Source organism: Electrona antarctica, assembly GCF_951216825.1.
Source record: "Electrona antarctica genome assembly, chromosome: 3".
NCBI lineage: Eukaryota > Metazoa > Chordata > Actinopteri > Myctophiformes > Myctophidae > Electrona > Electrona antarctica.
This window is the reverse complement of record NC_136808.1, coordinates 1,916,373-1,941,242: the sequence shown is the minus strand read 5'-3', so window position 1 is coordinate 1,941,242 and position 24,870 is coordinate 1,916,373. Positions and strand designations below refer to the sequence as shown.

At 45.4% G+C, this 24,870-nt stretch overlaps 1 protein-coding gene across 1 annotated transcript in view; it reads left to right on the top strand.

Annotated features, from left to right (window-relative positions):
• The window catches only part of amfra (autocrine motility factor receptor a), a 41,307-nt gene that overhangs the window by 4,496 nt on the left and 11,941 nt on the right, over positions 1 to 24,870 (top strand). Inside the window, exons 4-9 of the mRNA XM_079496847.1 lie at positions 22 to 186; positions 15,225 to 15,377; positions 16,277 to 16,317; positions 21,960 to 22,092; positions 23,044 to 23,177; positions 23,845 to 23,955. Of these exons, the coding sequence (XP_079352973.1) occupies positions 22 to 186; positions 15,225 to 15,377; positions 16,277 to 16,317; positions 21,960 to 22,092; positions 23,044 to 23,177; positions 23,845 to 23,955 (737 nt within the window). The remainder of the gene's footprint in view (positions 1 to 21; positions 187 to 15,224; positions 15,378 to 16,276; positions 16,318 to 21,959; positions 22,093 to 23,043; positions 23,178 to 23,844; positions 23,956 to 24,870) is intronic.

The window sequence follows — 24,870 nt, the reverse complement described above, 5'->3', positions numbered from 1 at the left end:
TTGTGCTCTTGTCTCTTGCAGCACCTGAAGGATAAGTTCTGGAACTTCATCTTCTACAAGTTCATCTTTATCTTTGGCGTGCTGAACGTGCAGACGGTGGAAGAGGTGGTGATGTGGTGTCTGTGGTTCTCTGCCCTGGTGTTTCTTCACCTCATGGTGCAGCTCTGCAAAGACCGCTTTGAATACGTAGGTTTACAAACCACACTACATTTTTCAAAACAAAGATATTACTTAAGGCTGAAAGATACTATATCTGCCTTTGCAGATGTCCGCAAACGTTGAATATACATTCATATGGCACTCTCGTCCTTGTACTGTCATGGTGGGTTTTACTAGTCAGTATAGGTGTTGTTTTACTGACTGGAATCAAGCCTTTGCGGTTTAGGTACAGTATTTACATGCAAGAGTACTGTGTGTACTCCCCAACCCCCCTCCCCCCTTTATTGTGAAAGAGACAGGCAGGGTGGAGGAGATGGGGGAAGAGGCAAAAAAGAGCCTGGGGTCAGATTCAAACCGTGGCCAGCCACGAAAGGAATGTAACCTTATTTCTGTTGGTATGCACTCTTACTTAGCAGGTGAGCCTTTTGGGACGCCCCTGAAAGTACTCGTGTTAAATCTTTTGAGAGTGGAAGGTGCAGTTAGGTCAGATATGAGAGCTATGCAAACCTATACAGGCGTGAGAAACACATCTTGGCGTTTAGTCGTGCAAAGTTGACTTTGGTTATTTACTGATTATTATGACCGTGTGGACTAATCTATTAGGGTAATGTTAACATTATTATTTTTAACCCATTTTGGGCGGGAACCCCTTTTGGTGTTAGCATTATGTTATGCTTTAGCTATTGAAAAATAGCAGATCTACAAGCTTGTAGGTCTGCTATTTTTGAAAAATCGAAGAACGACTGACATAGAAACATAGCTTTTTCAGAAAACTGTCTTAAGTTACCCCCCCCCCCCCCCCCCCCCCCCACACACACACACACACACACACACACACACACAACACACACGGCTGAAAGTCTGTTTCTCTAAAAAAATCTAGGGACTTGTTTTAACCTTTCCCTGACCCGACCTTGTAGTCCGTCTGACCCGGATTTACGTGAACACTGTGCTGCACTGTACTGCAATGCACCTCCTACCGTTCCCTGGTGTGTACTGTTGTCCTCAGTGGTGAGATTCAAAGTCACAAGGGCTGGCAGGCAGCGTGTGGATATGATTTTCTGGTGTATAGGGCTCCCCGGCCCCTCATGAGCTGACATTGGTCTGGAGATGTCACACATTTACTGCTGTAACACTGCAGAACAGCTCTGTAGAACCCATTAAAGGTATGAGGAGACTGAAGCACACCAGTGGGGCTTTTTCAGTAACCATGTCAGCATTCTTTAACCCATTTAGACCTGAGGACGATTCTACAAATGTCATGACAGTTTTCTGAAAAAGCCATGTTTCTATGTCAGTGGTGGTCAACCTTTTTCATGTCAAGGTCCAGGACCCCCAGAATTATCTGTATGTGGCCGTGTTCCCCCATGTGAAAATATGTAGTTCCAGGGACTCCCAGAAGCAAAGATTTGAGTTAAAAACGTTCGCTCTGAAAGAATATATATTGAAAGATTTGCACCACATTTTTACGACTTTTCAAAAATAGCAGACATACAAGCTCGTAGCGCGCCACTCGGTGGCGCGCTACGAGCTTGTAGATCTGCAAACATAGCTTTTTCAGAAAACTGTCAGGATGTAGAAGACATTTTTAGAATCTGATCTCAGGTCAAAATGGGTTAATCAATTGTGCTCTATTTTATAGGTAACTTGTTTGAAATCTCGAGAAAGTCTTTGCCTATAATAACTCAAAATAGAGATGCCACAGTCATTACAAAAAACCTGACTCATCTTTCTGAATCTTTGAAACGTCACATAACACATTGTAGAGTTTATTTTGAATAGGTTTCCCTGTATATGACCCGCTATGAGGCCTGTTTCTTTTTTTAGGACACAGAGTAAACATGATAGGCACAGGCCAGATTTATCTATCATGTTTGCAGGGCGGCTGCCGCTGCACTACCCCAGTTTGTTACGTTCCACTCACTGAGTGACCATAGTCCAGTACAGACAGTACTTGTCAGTTTTGGTTTGGTTTAGTTTAGTTTTTGAGGGGTGCATGCTAGGGCATTCACTTCTAGTCATTGACTAGTTGCCTAGTTTACTAGTCGACTAGTTGTTTAACTAACTATTATGTAAAAACAAAAAAAAAAAAAAAATATTTGTACATTTAAAAACTGTGTACATTGGTGACTATAACTATAATCTACCTGATCTTGAGGCCTACAAAATCGGGGGAAAAAAAATAATAAAAAAAATATATATATATATATAAAAAAAAAAAATATATATATATATATATATATATATAAATATATATATAGTTGCATTAAGCAACTAGTCAACTAGTACCAACAAGGTCGACTAGTGGATTTACTAGTCGACTAGTTGCTTAATGCCCTAGTGCATGCTAGCCCCTCCTATATACAGGTTTAATGTTTGCCTTTAGTTTGTTTTGTAAACGCCACTGACAATGAAGGGACATTTTTCATCATAATGTGCCTCATTACATCATCATATTGTCTCTGTATTTTTTTAGGTCTTCTTGATACTATTCTTGGTGAATCGTTTTGGCTGCCGATGTTGTGTCACTGGCATTATGACGTTTGTTCTGCATGTTGGGCAAAACAAAATTTAGTCACCTTATGTTGGAAACGGGTGTCTCATCAACGTCTTATCTGTTACACTAATGTGTCAGCAGCAGGTCATGCTGTCCTCACCTCGTTGTAAACTAAGGAGACAAAACATGGTATTATAATTGGAAATGTTATCAATGAAATAAAATAAAACTAGTAAATATGGTGCGTTTATCCAAAGTGCTTTACAATGTACATTACATTTACCCCATTCACTGACACCGGAGAAAACCATGCAAAGACACCAACTTGCTCATCTGGAGCAGTGAGGGGCTCTGTGTCTTGCTCAAGGACAGTTTTAAAACACTTAATCCATTTTGGACTGAGGTCGATTAAAAAAAAGGCTTCTAAATCCTAAAAAAAATCTGAAAAACCTATGTTTCTATGTCAGCGGTTCTCAACCTTTTTCATGTCAAGGACCCCCAGAATTATCTCTATTGGGCCACGGACCCCCATCTCAAAATATGTTGTTCCAGGGACCCCCCCAGAAGCAAAGATTTGAGTTACAAATGTTCGCTCTGAAATATATATTCAATGATTTTGAATCATTTTAATGATTTTTCAAAAATAGCAGACCTACAAGCTCGAGCTTGTAGATCTGCTATTTTTCAATAGCTAAATTATAACAATGTTTAAAACCTGAATTCCCAAGTGGCTGCTTTACCTCCGTTGAGCCACTGCCAGTGCCAGCAACGTATTGAAAATGAAAGTCAGAATTGTTGCTATAGCTATGAGCACATTTGCATGAGCATATGACGTGAGAAAGGGAGACTGAAGGTCAGATGAGGTCTCAGAATGACAACATTGTTCCTTTACACATTTTGGAACTCTTATCGCGGTAGTAGGTACATGGTACAATACATACAGTATAGTGAGTCTAGAGATAATAGAGTTTAAAAATGACTCTGATCGTCGTGGCAGTACAAACATTTCTGCTGAGAAATTAACGTAAAATTAAAAAAATAATAATGAATAATAAATACAATCATTCATATTTGGGGCAATACATTTAACCCATTCTGTACGGGAAGTCGGGAACCCGTTTTGGTGTTTTAACTATTGAAAAATAGCAGATCTACAAGCTCATAGCGCGCCACCGAGTGGCGCGCTACGAGCTTGTAGGTCTGCTATTTTTGAAAAATCGTGAAAATGCGGCACAAATCTTTGAACATATATTCTTTCAGAAGACTTTTTTTTTTCCAGGCCTTTTTTTTTGTCATGCCTAAATGGGTTAAACTTCAGAGCGAGTGACAGTGTTTGGGGAGTGTTCTGAAGTGTGTGTGTGTGTGTGTGTGTGTGTGTGTGTGTGTGTGTGTGTGTGTGTGTGTGTGTGTGTGTGTGTGTGTGTGTGTGTGTGTGTGTGTGTGTGTGTGTGTGTGTGTGTGTGTGTGTGTGTGTGTGTGTGTGTGTGTGTGTGTGTGTGTGTGTGTGTGTGTGTGTGTGTGTGTGTGTGTGTGTGTGTGTGTGTGTGTGTGTGTGTGTGTGTGTGCGCGCGCGCGTGTGTGGTATCTGTGACTTGCAATCTACAGCACTGCTTATAGACAGACATTACTCTTATGTAGGTTAGCACTTAGCGGTGTGTCTGCACTGAGTTAATGTGTAACACATCACCCCAGACATCTGGTCTGGCCCTTCCAGTAGTGTTGTGTGAAAAGCTGATTACATGCTGTGGACTAGTCCTGTTCCTCTGGTTTCTGGTGTGTGTGGTTAATGAACACACACATGCACACTGAGCTGCTCCAGGCCAGGGGAGTACAGTTCCATCTGTATGTAATCCTCCTGAAAACATTGGAACACCGATCTACACAGTTGTGGAATAGAGAAACTCTGCTTTGAGTGTATATATATATATATCTACTAGAATTTCGCCGCCCTTCGGGCGGCTCATCCTAGTTCCGTTGCAGCGCAATGGGAAGAAGGAAATTGCGAGATTTGACAGACTCCACTTCATGTTTCAGCTGTGTTTTTAAACCCAGTATTGTGCCCTTGTAACGGATGGGTATGATTATTATTTGTTGTATTTTATTTTCACATCAAAGCAAATTAAATTAAATTAAAATAAGCACACATGAAACTGCTTTTTACTGGATAAACTATCAGTGTTCTCCTAAATCTGTCAATCTTTGTCAACTCAGCACGTGTTGACAACGCATTGTAAACAGAAGCCGTGTGTGTGTCACACCAAAAGTGGTGACCTATAGAATCCTGTACATAGAAGCATCACGCAATCGTCACCCCTACACAGCTGTCATTAATTAATGGTCTTGACTTGATTGCCTATGCGTTCAAGTTATATAGGGTGAAAACCGTGAAATGCACAGGCTCATCTTACATCGCAGCTGGCTGCCACTGCAGGCAACATGCACATTTCCAAGAAAGTTTCAGGGCACACTACTGTGTCTAACAATGTGGATTATAGGTTGCTCACTTTTCTGCTGGTCAATTTGAGGAAAAATGTAAGGACTGGAAAGCTCTGTCTTTGTCTCTCTCCCTTTCTCTCTGTCTCCCTCCCTCGCTGGGGTGAAGACGTGTGTGCTCTCTCTCTCTCTCGCTCTCTTCTCTCTCCTCCCTCTCTGGGGTGTGTGTGTGTGGGGGGGGGGGGGGATTAGTTGCGCTGCCTTCGACAGTGCTATACTTCTCCAGCAGGGGTGCAGAACCGAGAGAGTGACACATTATTTTGGATGTAAACTGCGCAACTTTTAGCTTTAAAGATCGGATTCTGTAGTCGCACCGGTGCTACAAAGTGAATGTTACAACTCGCACGGTGATATTTTAAGTCGCAAATGCGAGTACCTAGTCGCACTGTCGAGCCCTGTGTAGTGTAGTGCCATTTGCGCTGCATCGCGTGGCGATCCAAAATCCCCGCGCACGCACGCACGCACACACACACACACACTGTACGTAGCTGTTTGTTGTTGCAGCGCGCGCGTGTGCGTGTAGTGTTGGTGTTGTTGTTCTTATCCATATATGCGCGTCGGTTTGTCCCGCTTGTACCACGCCAGGTGTCGACGCGGTCGTGTGTGCATTATTTTAACTGTCCAAGTTAGAATCAGTGTGTGCGGTGTGTAGTTCTTCTTCGTCTACTTTTGGTATGTGTGTGTGTGGGTCACGTGGTGGGCTTTGAGCAAATGGGAGAGGGAATGTAGTGTTGCCAGGTGCGCGTATTGTAAGCGAGTGGTAGTGTGTGTAAGTAGCGTGTTGAATGGCATGTTTTCTGTGCTTGTTTTCATAGACGTGGCAACAAATTAGGCGGGGGTGTCGGTGCTTGTGGCGTGTTTGTGTTTGTTATTGATATTGATATTGTGTGTGAGTCTGGACGGGAGCCGGCTTTAGTGGCAGTGCAATGACAATGTTTACGCGGGTGGTGTTGAGTGTGGGCGTGCGGCGCGACATGAGGAGATAGCCGTGGATCGACGCGGAGGGTAAGTCTGTGACGTGTGAGTGTGTTGTTGCAGTGTGTGTTGCTCCTGCTTCGGCTTCGGCACCCAGCGTGTCAGTGACGTAGTAGCTGGTGACTTTGGGTATTGGGTTGCGTACATCTTTTCAATTGTATAATAGCCATTGTGTACTGTTCAATGTGCTTGGTAAACTGTGGATACTGCCAATTTGTGCCAAATTGCAGTTTTAACCCATTTTGGACTGATGTCGATTAAAAAAAAAAGGCTTCTAAATCCTAATAGTTTTCAGAAAAACCCATGTTTCTATGTCAGTTGTGCTCAACCTTTTTCATGTCAAGGACCCCCAGACCCCCATCTCAAAATATGTTGTTCCAGGGACCCCCCAGAAGCAAAGATTTGAGTTACAAATGTTCGCTCTGAAAGAATATATATTCCAAATGTGTGCCACATTTTCACGATTTAAAAAAAAATAGCAGATCTACAAGCTCATAGCGCGCCACCGAGTGGCGCGCTATGAGCTTGTAGATCTGCTATTTTTCAATAGCTAAATTATAACATAATGTTTAAAACACCAAAAGGGGTTCCCGCCCAAAATGGGTTAACAACAAAACTGTGTCTCCACTCCTAGCGTACGTACGCAAGCTTGGAGTGATGTCGATCACAAGGTGAACACAAAGTTCATCGTTATCAGTGATGTCATCGATGTAATGAAATCCATCCGCTATTTATTTTGTTCCTGGTCAAGGGCTTGTGTAAATATGAACTCATTCACTGCTAGCATTGATGTAGTCTGTAGTCCCTTCCCTGCCACCGGATTCAGACGGAACTGTTATTTTGAAGACCCCAAAAAAATTCACCCTAAAATTAACCGGAAGTCACCAAAGCGTTAATATTATAATGGTTACAACCAACTGTGCCACCGTGCCCTCGAGTGCACGGTGGCAGTTTGTAGCGCTGTCGCCTTTCCTGATGGGGACGTTGTGGGCGCTGGGGGGGGTGTTCTCTCCTCCACCTCATCAGCGCCCATACCCTAGGTGGGGTTGGCAAAAGGGCTTTTCTGTGTAGAGCTTGCATGTTCTCCCTGTGTCCCAGGTAGGTAGCACCCTCACAAAAACATGCAGTAATCCTGGTCTCTATACTCTCTCCGAATACCAAACGAGTCGCCCCTTTACCAACTCGCCCCGGGCGTACAGCCGGCGGAACTGCGCGGCCTGGTATTCCTAAAGTAACCTAATTAAATTCCTTAACCTCAGTAAAACTATGCCCTAAACTTAACCAGAGTAAAACATTGCTTAACCCTAAACTTATTTCTAACCTTATTCTCAGTAAAAGGAATACAAGAACCGTGTCACCGAGCGGTCGACAGGTAAAAAATCGAGGGACGGGGTTGACCGTACCTGATACCCTCTCTCACCCTGGCCAGCAGGGGTGCCTGATGGAGGGGAAAGGAACTGGTTGGAATAATGAGTTCCTTCCAATCCACGCGCTACGTCCAACCGGGGAAACTCTCCCTGTCAGGTGAAAAGAAGTGGCTTGGACTCCTCATGCATTGAAGGAAGCATGAGGTCAGTCCGTTGCTGACCCAGGTTGGCGGCGGAGGGAGTGTAGCGCCCGGGATTCCATTAGACAATTGACACTGTGTGGAAAAAATGGGGTACAAAAATCGTGGCATAAAAAATATTGTAACCGTGAGCCCGAGAGTTGACGATTTTGTAATGAGCCGCTAACATCCCGGTTTTGATCAAACGCAAGAAAAATGTCGTTTTAAGATTGCAGTTAACATGGCAGTGGACGAGGGGGAATCATTTTAATTGATGTAAAACCGGGTATTCCGGCTTGGATGAGCAAGGTCTCCTCCCCACATGGAAGTCGAGGGTTGAGTCTTGGGTATAGGACATACAACTTATGGATTGTGGCTTTAAATAACCATCAACATACTGTTGACATGTAAGCAACGTACCTCTGTACATTTTAGGGGTGCGATTCCGTTATGAACGATTCAAAATCGATTCATAATCTCCAATGTTTTTTTATTTATTTATTTTTTTCTGGTTACAGTTACAGGAGTTATATTAAAGTCTACTCGTGAATCAATTCACTATGGGTTATGTCCATTCTTGGACGTAAGACAGAAGAAATCTATACACTCACGTTCTAATGATATTAGAACGGGCTTTTACGTCATGACGCAGCGCAAGTCCCTCCCCCGAGGGCATAAATACCTGCGCTGTCGTCTAGGCGTCATTCGTTTCTTCTTCTGCGTAAGACAAAACAAGCTAAACCACTGCTACTGAAGCCAACTTTCTTTACATATCTCATCAGGACGAGTGACACAGTTGCTCGGTACCACGAGGTGGAAATTGGAATCTTTAGTAAGTGCAAAGCTACACTCACAAAAGAAAAAGAAACCTTTGCTGTTTTGTTACCGTGTTGGCCTCAGACGCTCCGGACTGAAAGAACAACTCAGCTCTAAAGATACAGGTGGCGGAGCTAAGAGCAGCTTACCTGATAGCTAAACGCTAGCGTGTTCGTAACAAGCTAACGGTTAGCTCCTCTGTCGAGGTGTCAGAGGCCCACAGAAAAACACCTTGCTGTGAACTAAGAGTTCCGCAAGTAGAGAATGGAAGGGAAGACGGCGAGGTCCAAGGCGATGGCCCGTCGAGACCGGAGTGGAGCCGTTTCCCTGCCGCAAAAGTACTGCCGCGTGGCGGACTGTGGCAATAAAATGTCGGGGATGGACCCGCATCTCACATGCGTTTACTGCCTGGGGTTAAAGCACGCCGAAGAGGCCCTGACCGCGCCAAACCAGTGCCTGAAGTGTGCCGCCATACAACGGTTCATGCTGTTCAGACGCCAGAGGCGGGCTCGTAAATTCTTCCTTTCCCCAGTCAACGAACCTTTCGACGAAGGTGACGAAGATGAGGAGGAAGAATCCGAGGTGCGCGAACCTAGCGAAGGTCTCCCGCCACAACAGGAATGGCCGAGCCACATGGTGGATGAAGACGCCGTCCGCCCGAATGCTTCGGACAGCCGGGACGTTTATGCACGCCTGGGTGCTAGGCCTCGTGCTAACCAGGCCCCAAGCCGGGGGGCCTCGGCGAGCGCGACGGCTGCCTCCTCGGTGCCAGCAGTCACCTTCTCGGGACCGGCGGCGGCGCTGGAGGAACTGCCCTGGCCTCCAGCCCCCTCCGCCACGGAGGAGCGTGCCTGGGGAGGGCTGATGGATGAGGAGGGAGAACCCCCCTACACCCAGCAACCTCGCTACGAGGACGGAGGAGTGAGAGATTCAGATTACGAGGAGGAAGAGGATCTCTTCGATTTTGGCCTCAACGACCAGCATTACAGAGAGGAGGAGCAGGCTCCAGAAGCCCCCCATCTGGACGATGAAGCCGTGGCTGTGCTAATGGAGATCGCACAAGGACTCCCACTCGCTCAGGCGGCTCCAATGGCGGTCGCTGGTGCTCCGCCAGCGATAGCGCCCGTCGGAGTACCCCCCGTTGCCGGCGCTCCGCCCGCTCTGCTTCCCCGAGACGAAACGGAGCTGCTAGCTATTTACGTGATGGCGGCGCTCAGGTGCGGACGAGAGTGGCCACGACCAGCACCGGCTAACCCGGCACAAACCCTGCGGTGGCAAGGCGTCGCTCCGGCCGCTGCCAGACTGCCGGACAGACACCTCCTGCCTTTGGCGGAGGGCGTCAAAGAATTCCTCACTTTGACGTGGGACCGTCCAAATGCCGCCGACCCCCCCCCCCCCGCGACAGAAGCGTTTTCCCGGTAGAGACCGAGACACCTGAGGCTGCGGGGCTAGCGGGCTTCCCCGATATTGATCGCCTGCTGGCGGGGTACCTGATAAACCCAGTATGGGCCTATTGGAAAAGCCCCCACCTTCCCAGACCAGAAGGACAAGGCTGCCTCGGCCTCACTCAGGCGCATCTACGGACATCTCGTAGCCGTAGCTAGGGCTCTGAATGCCGAGGCCCTCCTGCAGGGCTCCCTCACCGTATTACTGGAGATGGCAGGAGATGCCCCCACGGCAGCACAGCTGGCGGAGGTGAGGCGCCTGAATGACGAGGCAAAACTCCTGACTAGGTCAGCCACGGGGTCCCTGGGTCGAGCCATGACGCTGTGCTTTATGCAAGAACGCTTCAGGTGGGCGGACATTTACCCGGTGACCGGAACGCTCCGCGTCACCCTGCTAGATCGGCGTGTCGCTGCGGAGGGAGTCGCCGCGCCAACAGACCTGTTTCAAGGGGCACTGGCGGAGCTCATCACCGCTGGCGAGAATAGCAGGAGGAATGCCGAGGGACTGCGGCAACTACAGGAGCCAGCCAGGCAGGCTGCTCCGTCGTACCGTCCACCGACGGTGGGCCACGCCCGCCCACCGACTGACAGAGGCAGGATGCCGTATAGGCCCCGTGCAGAGAGAGGACAGGCTCGGGCTCAGCCTGTCGACAGAGCGGCAGCTGGCCGCGCTCGCAGCCAGCCACGGGAATACGTCCCCCAGAGGGCTCCTCGTGGAAGAGGCGCTTTCCGCTGACGGGGACGCGGGCGCTAGATAGCCTGAGTGGACTTATCCCGTGCCCAAGGGTTCGAGCCCGGTTCCGACCGTAGAGGCCACGGGCCCCACGTCGGAACCAGTGGCGAAGAGGAAGAGATTCGTGCACCCCGCAGAGAGCGGGAAAGTGACATTGAACATTCCTCCAAATGTTGTTGTGCTACATGCTACTGTGTTAAATGCTGCTGTAATAAAGAAAGCCATTACCGCACGCAAAATGTTTTTTACAAATGCAAATATTTGTCTAATAAAGCGCTTGATCACATCAATCCCTCATACTTTAAAAAAAACAGAACACAATAAAAAGACAACATCGAACCCGTATGGGCATTATGAGCCCACCGCAGAAAGAGCCGCTAGGCCTCTCGACAGCAGTGGGACAGTACTTCAGCCCTGTGGCGAAGAAAAAGCTCGCCACAGGCTGGGCTCCTCACGGTCGCAATTCCTCCCCGCCGGCTCGATTAGGCGGGGGGGAGCTCCTAACACAGGAGCACCGCGACCGTTACGTCCCCAGGCCACTAGGTGCTATCGCTCCACTAGTAATGAAGCCCATGCTAGAGAATCCTCTGGCACGGTGCTTTCAACAGTGGAAGCTATGTGGCGCGTCCCCATGGGTTTTACGCACGGTAAAGACGGGGTACAAACTACAATTTGCACGGCCACCACCCACGTTCGGGAAGATAATTCTCTCTCAAGTGGGGGGGCAGGCAGCGGAAGTACTTCGGGCAGAAATCCTCGAATTACTAGCCAAGAGAGCTGTCAGAGAGGTGCCTTTAGACCAACAAAACAACGGTTTCTACAGCCGCTATTTTCTGGTCAAAAAGAAGGGGGGGAGGCTACGACCGATCCTAGATCTGAGGGCTCTCAACAAATACCTCAAGAATTTTCAAATTCAAAATGCTGACAGCAATGACTCTACTGCGTTCTCTGCGCCAGGGCGACTGGTACACCAGTATCGATCTCAAAGACGCCTATTTCCATGTCCCGATCTATCCACCGCACAGGAAATTCCTGCGCTTTGGATTCGAAGGGAAGATATACGAATATATGGTTCTCCCCTTCGGGATGTCATTATCCCCCAGGGTATTCGTGAAATGCACTCAGGCGGCGCTGGCTCCCTTGTGTCACCAAGGGACCCGCATTATGTCCTACATAGACGATCTCCTGCTGTGCGCGAGCTCGCCAGCAGAGGCGCAGTTTCACACAAAACTTGTAGTGGATCAGTTAAACGCCCTGGGTTTTACTATAAATCATGCAAAGAGCACGATGACGCCTACCCAGTCGATAGACTACATAGGCATAACGTTGAACTCCCTCTCGTTCTCGGCCAGACTGAGCCAGGAGAGAGCAGAATCGTTTCTCAAATGTGTGACACTTTTCAAAATGGGGCACAAGGTGCCGTTCAGTGTGTGTCTACGAATGGCAGGGCTCATGGCGTCTGCCATTTCGCTGGTACGTCTAGGCAGGCTACATATGAGACCGTTTCAAGAATGGATGCGGTCTCTACGTATTCCTACCAGCCGCCGACATCAGAAAGTCAGAGTGACGGTGGGGTGTGTGCAGGCACTCAAATGGTGAGAAAACAGAGCCACACTTACGGAGGGCGTCCCTATGGGGATTGTCACCTCCAGGAAGGTGGTTACCACGGATGCCAGTATGTCGGGGTGGGGGGCCACTCTCGACGGCATGGCGACCAGGGGGGTGTGGGGCGATGCTCTGAGGCACGCCCACATCAACTATCTAGAACTGATGGCAGTATTTTTAGCGCTACACCAGTTCGAACCGTTTATTTGTGGCCGCCACGTCCTAGTGAGGACGAACAACACCACTACGATGTGTTACATCAACAAACAGGGCGGACTCAAGTCCAGGACTCTACATCTACTAGCCCACAGGGCTGTTCACGTGGTGCGACATGCACCTCCTTTCGATCAGAGCCTGTCACGTCCCGGGGCTCCTGAATGCAGGAGCAGACCTGCTATCCAGGGGCCAGCTCCGCTATGCGGATTGGTCTCTCCACCCAGAGGTGGCCACGCAGTTATGGGACAGGTTTGGCATGGCCAAAGTGGACCTGTTTGCATCAGAGGAGAACACGAAGTGCCACCTGTTCTTCTCCATCAAGGGGAGCTCGTCACTGGGACTGGATGCTCTGGCTCACGAATGGCCACGGGGTCTGCTTTATGCCTTCCCTCCGCTGTCATTAATACGACCCACCTTGGACAGAGTGAGGACTCAAGGCCTAGAGGTGGTCCTCATAGCTCCGGCCTGGGGGTCATGGAGGTCAGAGATAGCCTCCCTCCTGTACGACCAGGCGTGGCAGCTCCCGTTGCGGAAGGACCTGCTCACGCAAGCAGGTTACGAGATTTTCCACCCTTGCCCTCAGACCCTGGATCTATGGGCCTGGCCCGTCAAAGGATCAATTTGAGTGCTGAGGGCTTACCCCCGAACGTGATAGCCACTATTCAGGGGGCTAGGGCTCAGTCCACTAGGAGGCAGTACGACGTTGCATGGAAAGTTTTTGAGCGATGGTGTGCGGATAGGCCGGGCCAGGAATTACCATTCCAGGCCTCAGTGAGAACGGTTCTGACGTTCCTGCAGGGCCTGCTGGATGACGGGAAGTCACAATCATCTATCAAGGTCAATCTGGCAGCTATATCAGCGTGTCATATTGGCATGGGGGATAAGGCTCTGAGTGAACACCCACTCATACGACAGTACATGAGGGGGGTTCGGAAGGCCCGCCCAGTTACTCGGTCCCTGGTTCCTCCCTGGGACCTGTCTTTAGTACTGGACGCCCTGACAAAGGCACCATTTGAGCCACTGGAATCAGTAGAATGGAAATTCTTAACATTAAAAACCGTCCTCCTATTAGCTCTCACTACGGCTAAAAGAGTTAGCGATCTACAGGCGCTCTCAGTAAGTCCTGATTGCACTGTCTTTAGTGAGGATAGAATGCGGGTCACGGTGAAACCAAACCCGGCCTTCATACCCAAGAATTCCAACCTGGCCAGTGTTCCAGTGGACCTGCGGTCATTCCATCCGCCCCCATTTAGGATGGAGGAGGACAGGAGGTTGCATTGTCTATGCCCGGTACGAGCCCTGCGTGTGTACATGGACAGGGTGGCTCTCTTCAGGAAGGGCAACCAGCTGTTTGTGGCCTGGGGCGCTAGCGCAAAGGGAAAACCGGTCACCAAGGTGCGGTTGTCCCAATGGATTGTGGAGGCCATACAGTTGGCCTATTCCACGGCTGGGGTGGTGCCTCCAGTGGGGTTGAGGGCACACTCCACTAGAGGTATCTCGGCATCCTGGGCGCTCTACACGGGTATCTCGATACAGGATGTCTGCACGGCAGCGAGTTGGTCCTCGCCGTCGACCTTTGCCAGGTTCTATAACCTGGACGTTACTGAACCAACTGTGGCACATGCGGTTCTGCAGGTTGCCTCCCGCTGAGGTATGCCCCTTAAGGATGTTTATGTATGAATAAAGGTGGTGAGCATATAGTATATGTGGACATATAGATATGTGCATTTTGGATGCATGAATGTATAAACAGTCAACCTAACTCTATATACCGGGAAGGCCGTACGTATATTGGTGGCTAGGATGGGACTTAGGCCGACACTCACAGGACGATAGGGACTGTTAGTGGCTAGGCCTCGGGGCACATAAGGTGACATGGTTCATCAGCTCCTTATATAGGAACAGGGACCATTTTGACCGGAGGTCTTTTTGGTCCCGCCTCTTAAGTCACTAGGTCGGTGACCTTTTGACCTCAAAATTGATGTCTCGTAAGGGTTGTGCCCGTCACGCCTGTGACGTCACAGCTTGGAGGGGCACGTGAGGACGGGTGCGTTCTTCAGTGATTTGAAGGGAGTTTATTAGGTCTCCCATAGTGAATTGATTCACGAGTAGACTTTAATATAACTGGAGGTTATGCAATAACCATGGTTATATAAAGGATATGAGTGAATCAATTCACCAAAATACCCTTCTAGCTTGTTAACGGCAGAAGGAGAAAGAATTACCGAATGACGCCTAGACGACAGCACAGGTATTTATGCCCTCGGGGGAGGGACTTGCGCTGCGTCATGACGTAAAAGCCCGTTCTAATATCATTAGAACGTGAGTGTATAGATTTCTTCTGTCTTACGTCCAAGAATGGACATAACCCATAGTGAATTGATTCACTCATATCCTTTATATAACCATGGTTATTGCATAACCTCCAGTTTTCACTACATGGTGTCTGTGATATGAAATGTAAGCTTACCCTAATCACAGTAAACATCATGTCTTCAGTCATTTTCAAGTTACTGTAGTCATTTTGAAACGTTTTTGGATTGAGAATCGAGTTGAATCGGAGAAAAAAAAACGATTTTCAATCAAATCGTGACCCCAAGAATCGGAAATCAAATCGAATCGTGGGACACTCAAAGATTCACAGCCCTAGTAAATATCCCCGCTAGAACTCCTGAGTTTCACCTGAAATTGACCTTTTACCTGTTTTTATCTGTTTTGTTTTTCCCATCCCTGGTACAGCTGTCGTTCTCCCCCACCACCCCCTTGATCAGCCATGTGCGCGTGCTGTCCCTGCTGGTGTCGCTGCTGCTGGGTTGCTGTGGCCTGGCGGTGGTGTGTGGGCTGCTGGGGGCCGCCCACGGCATGCACACCCTGTCCTTCATGGCAGCAGAGGTGAGGCGCCGTCGGCATGCTCTGACTTTAACCCATTTTGGACTGAGGTCGATTTAAAAAAAAAAAGGCTTCTAAATCCTAACATTTTTCTGAAAAAAACATGTTTCCATGTCAATGGTGCTCAACCTTTTTCATGTCAAGGACCTACCAGAATTATCTCTATTGGGCCACGGACCCCCCATCTCAAAATATGTAGTTCCAGGACCCCCCAGAAGCCAATATTTTAGTTAAAAATGTTCGATCTGAAATATATATTCAAAGATTTGCGGCCCCTTTTTCACGACTTTTCAAAAATAGCAGACCTACAAGCTCGTAGCGCGCCACTCGGTGGCGCGCTACGAGCTTGTAGATCTGCTATTTTTCAATAGCTAAAGTATAACATAATGCTAACACCAAAAGGGGTTCCCGCCCAAAATGGGACCGAGTCCACTTCAATTCGGCATAGAGTTGCGCAAACATTGATCACTCGCTGATTTCTGATCGTCTGCGCCTTTGTTAAATTGACGCACACACGTACACACACACACACTCCTCTCTCTCTCTCTGTCGCTCCAATTAATTTGTCTCATGTAGCGCAGCTGCGTCTAGATTCTCCCGGCGGATCCTGCCGGGAGCTGCCTATGCCATAGAAAGCATAGGTGGACCTCAGGCTATGCAAGTACATGTGAAACCAAATGTGTTACTCGGGTCCTGGTCTTAAGTGGCCAAGCATTAGGCGCCAATTATTAATACTGAAATACTTTGGAAAATAAGATCATGACTTTCTAACAGTGTCATTTGTCTTAATATCTTCTGTATTATGAGCAGGGAGACAACAAAATGCTGAAATTTGAAATCATTACACAATATATTGACATATTGACCTGCTTGTTACTGAATGTATGCTTTTCCTTCTCCAGTGTCTGCTGGTGACTGTACGCACTGGCCATGTCATTATGCGGTAAGCGCTGTAAAGACACACACACACACACACACACACACACACACACACACACAGAGGGTACTGCAGCAGCACTGATGACATAGCCTTTGTAAATTTAGAATGGTCCAGGGACAGTGATAACTAACATTAGCACTGTCATTAGTTTTTTTCCCCCTCCACTCTGTTTCCAGGAGCAGCATTTTTGAAATGCACACAAATATTTGTGCGAGAGAGAGAGAGAGAGAGAGAGAGAGAGAGAGGGAGGGAGAGAGAGGTGAACAGGATTAGCCTAGCAGCTAAAGCCGTATTGAAGAAAAGCACTCATGAATGACTTTAAGCTGAACCAAATGCGGGTAAACCGCAGTCTAGTGAGGATAGCCATAAGCATTTTGGCATAGCAGAGCATGGTGGGTAGAAACTCATTGCCCTGGTCCATATAACAGCAATCGATTGAGTGCTTTGTGCAAAGGAAAAGCCCTCTCACTGCCACTGACTATTTATTTTACACTGACTAGATTCATTCATTCATTGTCTCCACCAGGCCGAAGGCATGGTGAGAGAGTATGTTTTGCACTCCGTCTGTGTGTCCGTGTGTCCGTGTGTCCTTCCGTCCGTCCGTTACCAGCTAATCTCCGGCACCGTTAACACGGTCGATGCCAAACTTTGCACACACACTCCCTAGATGCCAACGATGAACCTCTGCCCCGCATTTTCCAGAACGGCCTGTTATAGCGCCACCATGAGGCAGCTTTTCACATTTGTTACCTACAACTGCACCGATCTGCGTGAAACGTTGCATGCACACTCCCTAGAGGCCAAGGACAAACCTTTGACCTGCATTTTCCGCATCTGCCTTTTATAGCGCCACCAGGAGGCCGACTTTTGTAAAACACATTTTTGGATATTACTCCTCCAGATTCTGTCCAAAAATCTCACAAATCGTTACACAGTATCTCTATGGTCATGTGCTCAAGTCGGATCTGTCCGATATTTCATATTCCACCCTAATTGGCTATAATTGCCTTTCACAGTTTGCAAGATTGCCCCGTTTTGAACAAAAGCCTCAAATCATGAACACAGCATGCAATTTACGTGAAATCTTTCACACATTTTCTTACTAGGCTGAGGAATATATCCCACCCTTTTCACATTGGCCTGTTATAGCGCCACCAACAGGTTGATTTTTGCAAAACAGGTTGATTGGAACAAAATGCCTCAAATCATCCAATTGCCATACAAGGCAAACATGTTTATATTACTACTAAACATTTTGCCAAACATCTCACACAGTCCTAGCCTCCTGGTGGAGACCTGTGCCCAGAAGGGCACTTTTTCTAGTTTGATCTAAAACCTTAACCAATTTAGGCCTGACGTCGAAATTTAAAAAATGTATTTTTTAACACGTCTTTTTTTTCTGAAACATCTCATGTTTCTATATCAGTGGTTCTCAATATTTCATGTCAAGGACCCCATAAAGTATATGTAATTGGCCACCGACCCCCATCTGAAAATATGTTGTTCCAGGGACCCACCCCCAGAAGCAAAGATTTGAGTTAAAAACGTTCGCTCTGAAAGAATATATATTCAAAGATTTGCACCACAATTTTCACTACTTTTCAAAAATAGCAGACCTACAAGCTCGTAGCGCGCCACTCGGTGGCGCGCTACGAGCTTGTAGATCTGCTATTTTTCAATAGCTAAAGTATAACGTAACGCTTAAAACACCAAAAGGGGTTCCCGCCCAGAATGGGTTAATCATAGATTAATGGCTTTACACAATAAGGGTATATCGCGGCCACCACATTTCGCAAGAGTTACTTACCTGCATCTTATGTCGTTGTTATAGAAATCGCTCCCTTCGGGCCGCTGTACGGTCAACAGAGGGCAGAGCTGTATGTTTCGGACCATTATATGTCATAATAGGGTTTTTCAAGTGGACATCCCAGTTCACTGTTTCGTCAACTAGCCCCACAAGACCCACTTACACCTCAGTGTTGGACCTGGTCCCTGGGCTGCTCGGGTCTGACAGTTTTAGCCATTTAGGCCTTACGTCGAAATTTAAAAAAAAAAAGTCTTCTAAATCCTGACCGTTTTATTAAACATCCAAGTTTCTATGTCAGTTGTTCTCAAACATATTCATGTCAAGGAACCCCAAATATATATGACATTGGCCGCCGACCCCCATCTGAAAATGTGTTGTTCCAGGGACCCTCTCAGTAGCAAAGATTTTAGTTAAAAACTCGCTCTGAAAGAACATATTCAAAGATTTCAGGCACATTTTCACGATTTTTCAAAAAATATTAGAAAATATAGAAAATATTTTTCAATAGCTAAAGCATAACATAATGCTAACACCAAAATGGGTTAATAACATAGTTAATAACACACCCTATCCGCAATCATCCTCCAGGCGTGATGGTGAAGTGATCAGCTGTGATGGTGTACACTGTACACCTGCACATTGTTTATTACATCTCCTTGAAAAGAACTTGACACACTCCAACTCCTCACACTGAAGAAAGGTGGATAGCCGAAACGTCTGCCATTTATTTGTGATGTAGAAAATATAAATGAAATCACACCCGTTTGAAGTGAGCAGCGCTCTTCTCATTATACATCATCTCATGAACAACTGAATTCATGTGATTGGTTAGCCGATTTGCTCGTCTGCATATGACGTACATTTTCCCTTCATTGTCGATGGCATTTAATGTTTGTGTTGCCACAACTTTTTCGTCATATTTGGCGGACATTTGACCTAATTTCTCCTTACAATTGCAAATGGCAAATATTGAGATATGTGGGGACAAAAGCTGTATATAGGAGGGACTAGCGCCCCTCAAAAAGTTTAAATTCTTGTTACTTCTCAAGTCTTCACCATTTAGCTCGGCCCTGCCTCTCCTCTGCCAGTCTCATTTCTCTTTAGCCAAAGCCACATGGATGCCGTCTCTCTCTGCCTGCCCTTTGATGTTTTTTTATTTATTATATTAGTTTTTATTAGGTGTTTTTATAGACATGACAAACAAGACATACATAACACTGACACATACACCAGACTAGACAATGTATAAAACGAGTGGCGAACCTATCGTGATGAGATATAGCATAGGGCTATGAACACAACAATCTTGAGACATCAACAAGAGTACAGCAGCAGGGCATATACAGAACATAACCCATTTTGGGCGGGAACCCCATTTCGTGTTAGCATTATGTTATGCTTTAGCTATTGAAAAATAGCAGATCTACAAGCTCATAGCGCGCCACCGAGTGGCGCGCTACGAGCTTGTAGGTCTGCTATTTTTGAAAAATCGAAGAACGACTGACATAGAAACATAGCTTTTTCAGAAAACTGTCAGGATGTAGAAGACATTTTTAGAATCTGATCTCAGGTCAGAATGGGATAATCAACAAGAGAGCACAGCAGCAGGGCAAACAGGCCAGCGGTTACACAGTAGAGTGAGTTGTAATAGGGCCCCATATATATTTTCAAATGTTGCTAGACTATCCTGGCCGTTGCAACGCAACCTCTCCAAATGTATCAATGATATAAATTCATTGAGCCCTTTGATGTTTGATAAGACTCGGTGCCCGGCTGTAGAGCACCGAGGGTGGAAGTTGGGAGATCCATGCCCCACCCGGCTATGCAATACCCGTTGTACCCGTTGTCAGAGTACCCGTTCCACCCATCTGTCTGTGTCCCTTTTATGGCCATATATGGAGATTTCTGTATCTATCTCTCTGTGTCCCTTTATTCCTATATATGGAGTTCTGTGTCAGGCATGCCCAAATATGGAGTGTTGTGATGTCAGAACAGGCCAGCTCCATATATGCATATGGGTGGGTGACGTGACATGCTGTCCTTTGCTGTCCTCAGTGTCAAACGCGTATAAATAAAAAATATATTTGTGAAAAACCTTCTGAATATTGTGCAGGACATTATGCTTCATGTGAACATACTCAAGATTAAAACATTTCATTCCTCATTTCTTCAGAATTTTCAACCAAACATAGCAAAACTCATATGGTGCGACTGTCCTGGCCCTGTTTCTCAAAGTAGGAACTTGAATAAAACTAAGGGGGAAAAATGCTAAAATTCTTTTAAAAATTCCATAAATATAATATAGATGTCTATTTGTGAGCCTAATCTTTTCAAAGTCCAAGCATAATGTTTTCTGTCATTTCTGATCAAAAAGATTTTGTCCCCCAAACCAAAATCATATTGTGTGACACCATTTTGGGAAATTTCAACAGGCAATTGTTTGGACACCCATTGGGATAGAGAGGTCCTTCTTCAGTAAGGCTGCTCAGCACTTGCATTACAATAGCATGACAGGTGTCTGTGGTGAATTATCATTTTAACATTTCCATGAAATACGATCTTGTTGGAACGCTGACCAATGCGACTCATCCGAGTGTCTGTGGGTGTGACACCTTTTTCATTAAAAAAGCTAAAGTTATTAGATTTTTTGCTCATAATTACATGTAAATCTATGTTGCTTTGTTATAGCTAGCATGTTGTTAGCATGCTAATGTGTAGCTAGTAGCCTCAAGGTTATGTTAAGTGCAGAAAACATAATATGGTGTGACACTATATCATAATGGTGTGACTGTCTGCCTGTCACGCCATATGACTTTTTTGTCACACCATATGATGCAAACTGTATTTTCCTACAGATATAACAATAAATAACAAAGACCCATGTTTCTTTTGTCCATTTAAACATTTGTTTTAAACAGCTTCACCTAAAATCTGCAACTATCCACAATAAAATGTGTTTAATTTTGTTTTATTCAGTCATTGCATGTTATTCAATGTTAAAGAAATTTTCCTGTTGCTGTTTTTCCTGAGTAATTGTTTAATCAATCTGTACAGTTCAGTACTCACTAATAGGTAGGTTAAAACACAGTTTGCTTTGAAAAATTAAGATATGATCATACGGTGTGACACTAAATCATTTGGTGTGACGTTCCAAATAGTGAAAAAATCATACCTTTATTAATGATGAAACCATTAATGTTCATGGATTACATAGCAAATAGTATCAGGAAGAGTCACAAATATTTGTGTAATTTTAGAGAAAGTTTTGTCACAATAAATACAAAATATGTTGAAAGACCGACAACATGGGCCTCACATTGAGTGTTGATTACGAAAATAATATACAGATTTAATACATTTTCACAAAACTATAGTGGATTACAGGTTAGTTATGATAAAGGACTTTGATAAAGTGAGTAACTTAAGAAAGGTGTACTCCATTTTCATTTTATAAACAATTATTGTCATGTCACACCATATGATGATTTTAGGCACAAGTACAACAAAATGCTGAATAAATTCTGATTCCAATAAAATATCTAAAAACTAAATATGTTTCCATAAAGATGAGAGTGAGTAGAACAAAAGTAAATCATTTTTATTCCTGTTATTTAAAGGTTTTTAAAAAACACATTTTTAGGGGTGTCACGTCACTGACCCATATATAGGGGTGATCCGGTCCAGAGCCCGGGCAGAGGCTAATAGTGCTGGTTCTGGACAACGGTGTCGGTGTATCAGACGGACTCCACACCGGGCACTGAACTCCCGGTGGATCCCTGCTATTTTATTATTATTATTATTTGTGTCACATACATGACTGTTTGCTCTTTGCCTCCAGTTATGCCATCCACCTGTGGGACCTGCACCACCCGGGGACTTGGGAGGGCAAAGGAACGTACGTCTACTACACTGACTTCATCATGGAGCTGGCTATGCTGTTCCTGGACCTGATGCATCACATCCACATGCTGGTGAGTCTGGTGAGAGAGAAAGGGTTAGTGTACCCTACCCTTTTTTTTAATTTTTTCTTATTATTTGTTCGGCCCCAAAAAACTGTGTTTGTTGTCATGATTTGTCACGATCCGAGTTGGCTTTGTTCGAGGCTTACAGATCTTTAACCCATTCTGAACGGGAACCCCTTTTGGTGTTTTAACTAAGCATTATGTTATAAATATCAGACCTACAAGGTCTGATGTCAGACCTACAAGGTCGTAGCGTGCCACTCGGTCACTCACAACGACGCATTGTGAGCCTGTACTGTAGATCACAATTTGGAAATGTTTTTATTTATTTTTTATTCATGTAATTGTTAAGATTTCTGGCGGGAACCCCTTTTAGTGTTAGCATTATGTTATGCTTTAGCTATTGAAAAATAGCAGATATACAAGCTCATAGCGCGCCACCAGCTTGTAGGTCTGCTATTTTTTGAAAAATCGATGAACGACATGACACAGAAACATAGCTTTTTCAGAAAACTGTCAGGATGTAGAAGACATTTTTTAGAATCTGATCTCAGGTCAAAATGGGTTAATAATGCAAATTTCAGAAATTCTTTTGAAAAATGTTTCCTGAAAATGTCAATTTATTTCTAGTAAAAAAGGGAATATTTACTCATCTCTGTACCCATTGTTTGTGACCCACACAATGTGTGAAATGAAATGAAATGAAATGAAATCTATATTTACCCAGGGTATCTGGGCTAAGCTCAAGAACTTGTTTCCAGCCAGGCCCTGCTCATAGAACACATTTCATCGTAGTGGTTGATGCCTTGTTCAAGGGCATTTCAGCGGTGGTAATTTTAACGTGTCGGACGGCTGATTCGAACTGGGAACCTTCCGGTATCTAGACCGCTATCCGTTCGGCCACCGCTGCTATCTCTCCCTCTGACATTCTCTCACTATTTCCTGTGTCTTTGTCCACAGCTGTTTGGTAACATCTGGCTGTCCATGGCCAGTCTCGTGATCTTTATGCAGCTGCGCTATCTGTTCCACGAGGTCCAGCGCCGCGTCCGGCGACACAAGAACTACCTCCGCGTCATCGACAACATGGAGGCCAGGTGACCAATACCGCTTTATTCACTAACACTGATGTTATTATTGGGATGTTTCGGCTTTTGGTCTCCCTCTCTTTCCAGTTTTCAGGATTCATACACAGCCTGGGTTGTCCTGAAGAGCATGATGTATGCCAGGTGTCGCCAACCATGTTTTAACCCATTTAGGCCTGACGTCGAATAAAAAAAACTTTCGCTCTGAAAGAATATATATTCAAAGATTTGTGCCGCATTTTTGCGATTTTTCAAAAATAGCAGAGGCGCGCTATGAGCTTGTAGATTTGCTATTTCTCAACAGCTAAAGTATAACATAATGCTTAGTTAAAACGCCAAAAGGGGTTCCTGCCCAGAATGGGTTAATTTTCTTGATGGTCAGTGTGCCATATCAACATGAAGTTTAATTATGAGCCACATCAAAATGTTATATTTCCAACAGATTTTGACTGTTTTCTCCTTCTGATTTGTTGATCGGAATGTAATGATCATTAGACCAAATAGCAATAACCCCTACCTAATTCATTCTCTGCCATACATAATGTTTCAAATAACGTTTTATTCACACACAAAAAGGTTATAGCTTTAATAACAATGATTGTTTTTTTGTTCCTTTTGTTAAATGATTCAATTGGACTTTGCTCATTTGTATTTTAAATGTTTTGTTGTGTGTGTGCAGGTTTGCGGTTGCTACTGCAGAGGAGCTTGCAGCCAATAATGACGACTGCGCCATCTGCTGGGACACCATGATGACTGCACGCAAGCTGCCATGTGGCCATCTCTTCCACAAGTATGTTTTATCTTTCCAGTCGGTAGCAGCAATGAGCCAGTGTTCTGTACTGTGTGCATGCAGGCACCGGATTCATAAGCACTTGCTATTCTGGTTTATCCTTCCATGTCAAAATGAGGACCAAATGATCTATGCAAACTAGGGATGCACCGAAAGGGAAATTCTTGGCCGAAACCGAATATAGGAAACAGCAGGGATGGGTATCATTGGGATTTTTGTGAATCCGGTACCGGTTCTGCTTATCTATTCCGGTTCCTAACGGTTCCCTATTTCGGTTCCAAATGGTATAATATAACTATTTAAAATAATAGGTAAAATGTGTATTTAACAAAAAGTTGTATTCCTATTTATTGCCTCTGCATAGAGAGAAAGAGAGACGCTCGCAGCAGCTACTCCTTACAACAGTGTTTCACCGGATTTTGATGTTAAATAAATAAATAATTAGCACGTGACTGTGCACGTCTGTAGGAACCGATAGTTAGAACCGAAATTGAATTAATGTAATGGGTACCCGGTACCCAAGCATGTTCGGTTCGGTACCTGCTTGGTCCCGAGTTTCGGGACCCACCCCTAGGAAACAGTTGGCCTAATACCGAATATCCGAATATGATTAATATTATATATTTTTCCTACCATTGCTGTCCTACCTTAAAGCTACCTGATTTATGGCAAAATAAATGGTTATGGCAAAACTTGGAACTTAAATAATAATCACTATTATGGGTCCATAAAACATTTATTCAGCTCTTTTGAATGCATTAATTGCATACACTGAAAACCGAATAGGCCGAAAATGCATTTTTAGCCATTTTCTGCCGAATATTTTCTGCAGCAGAATATTCGGTGCATCACTATATTGCAATCCCTTCACGCCAAGCCTGATGCTATATATTTTAAATGTTTGTATTCTGTTCT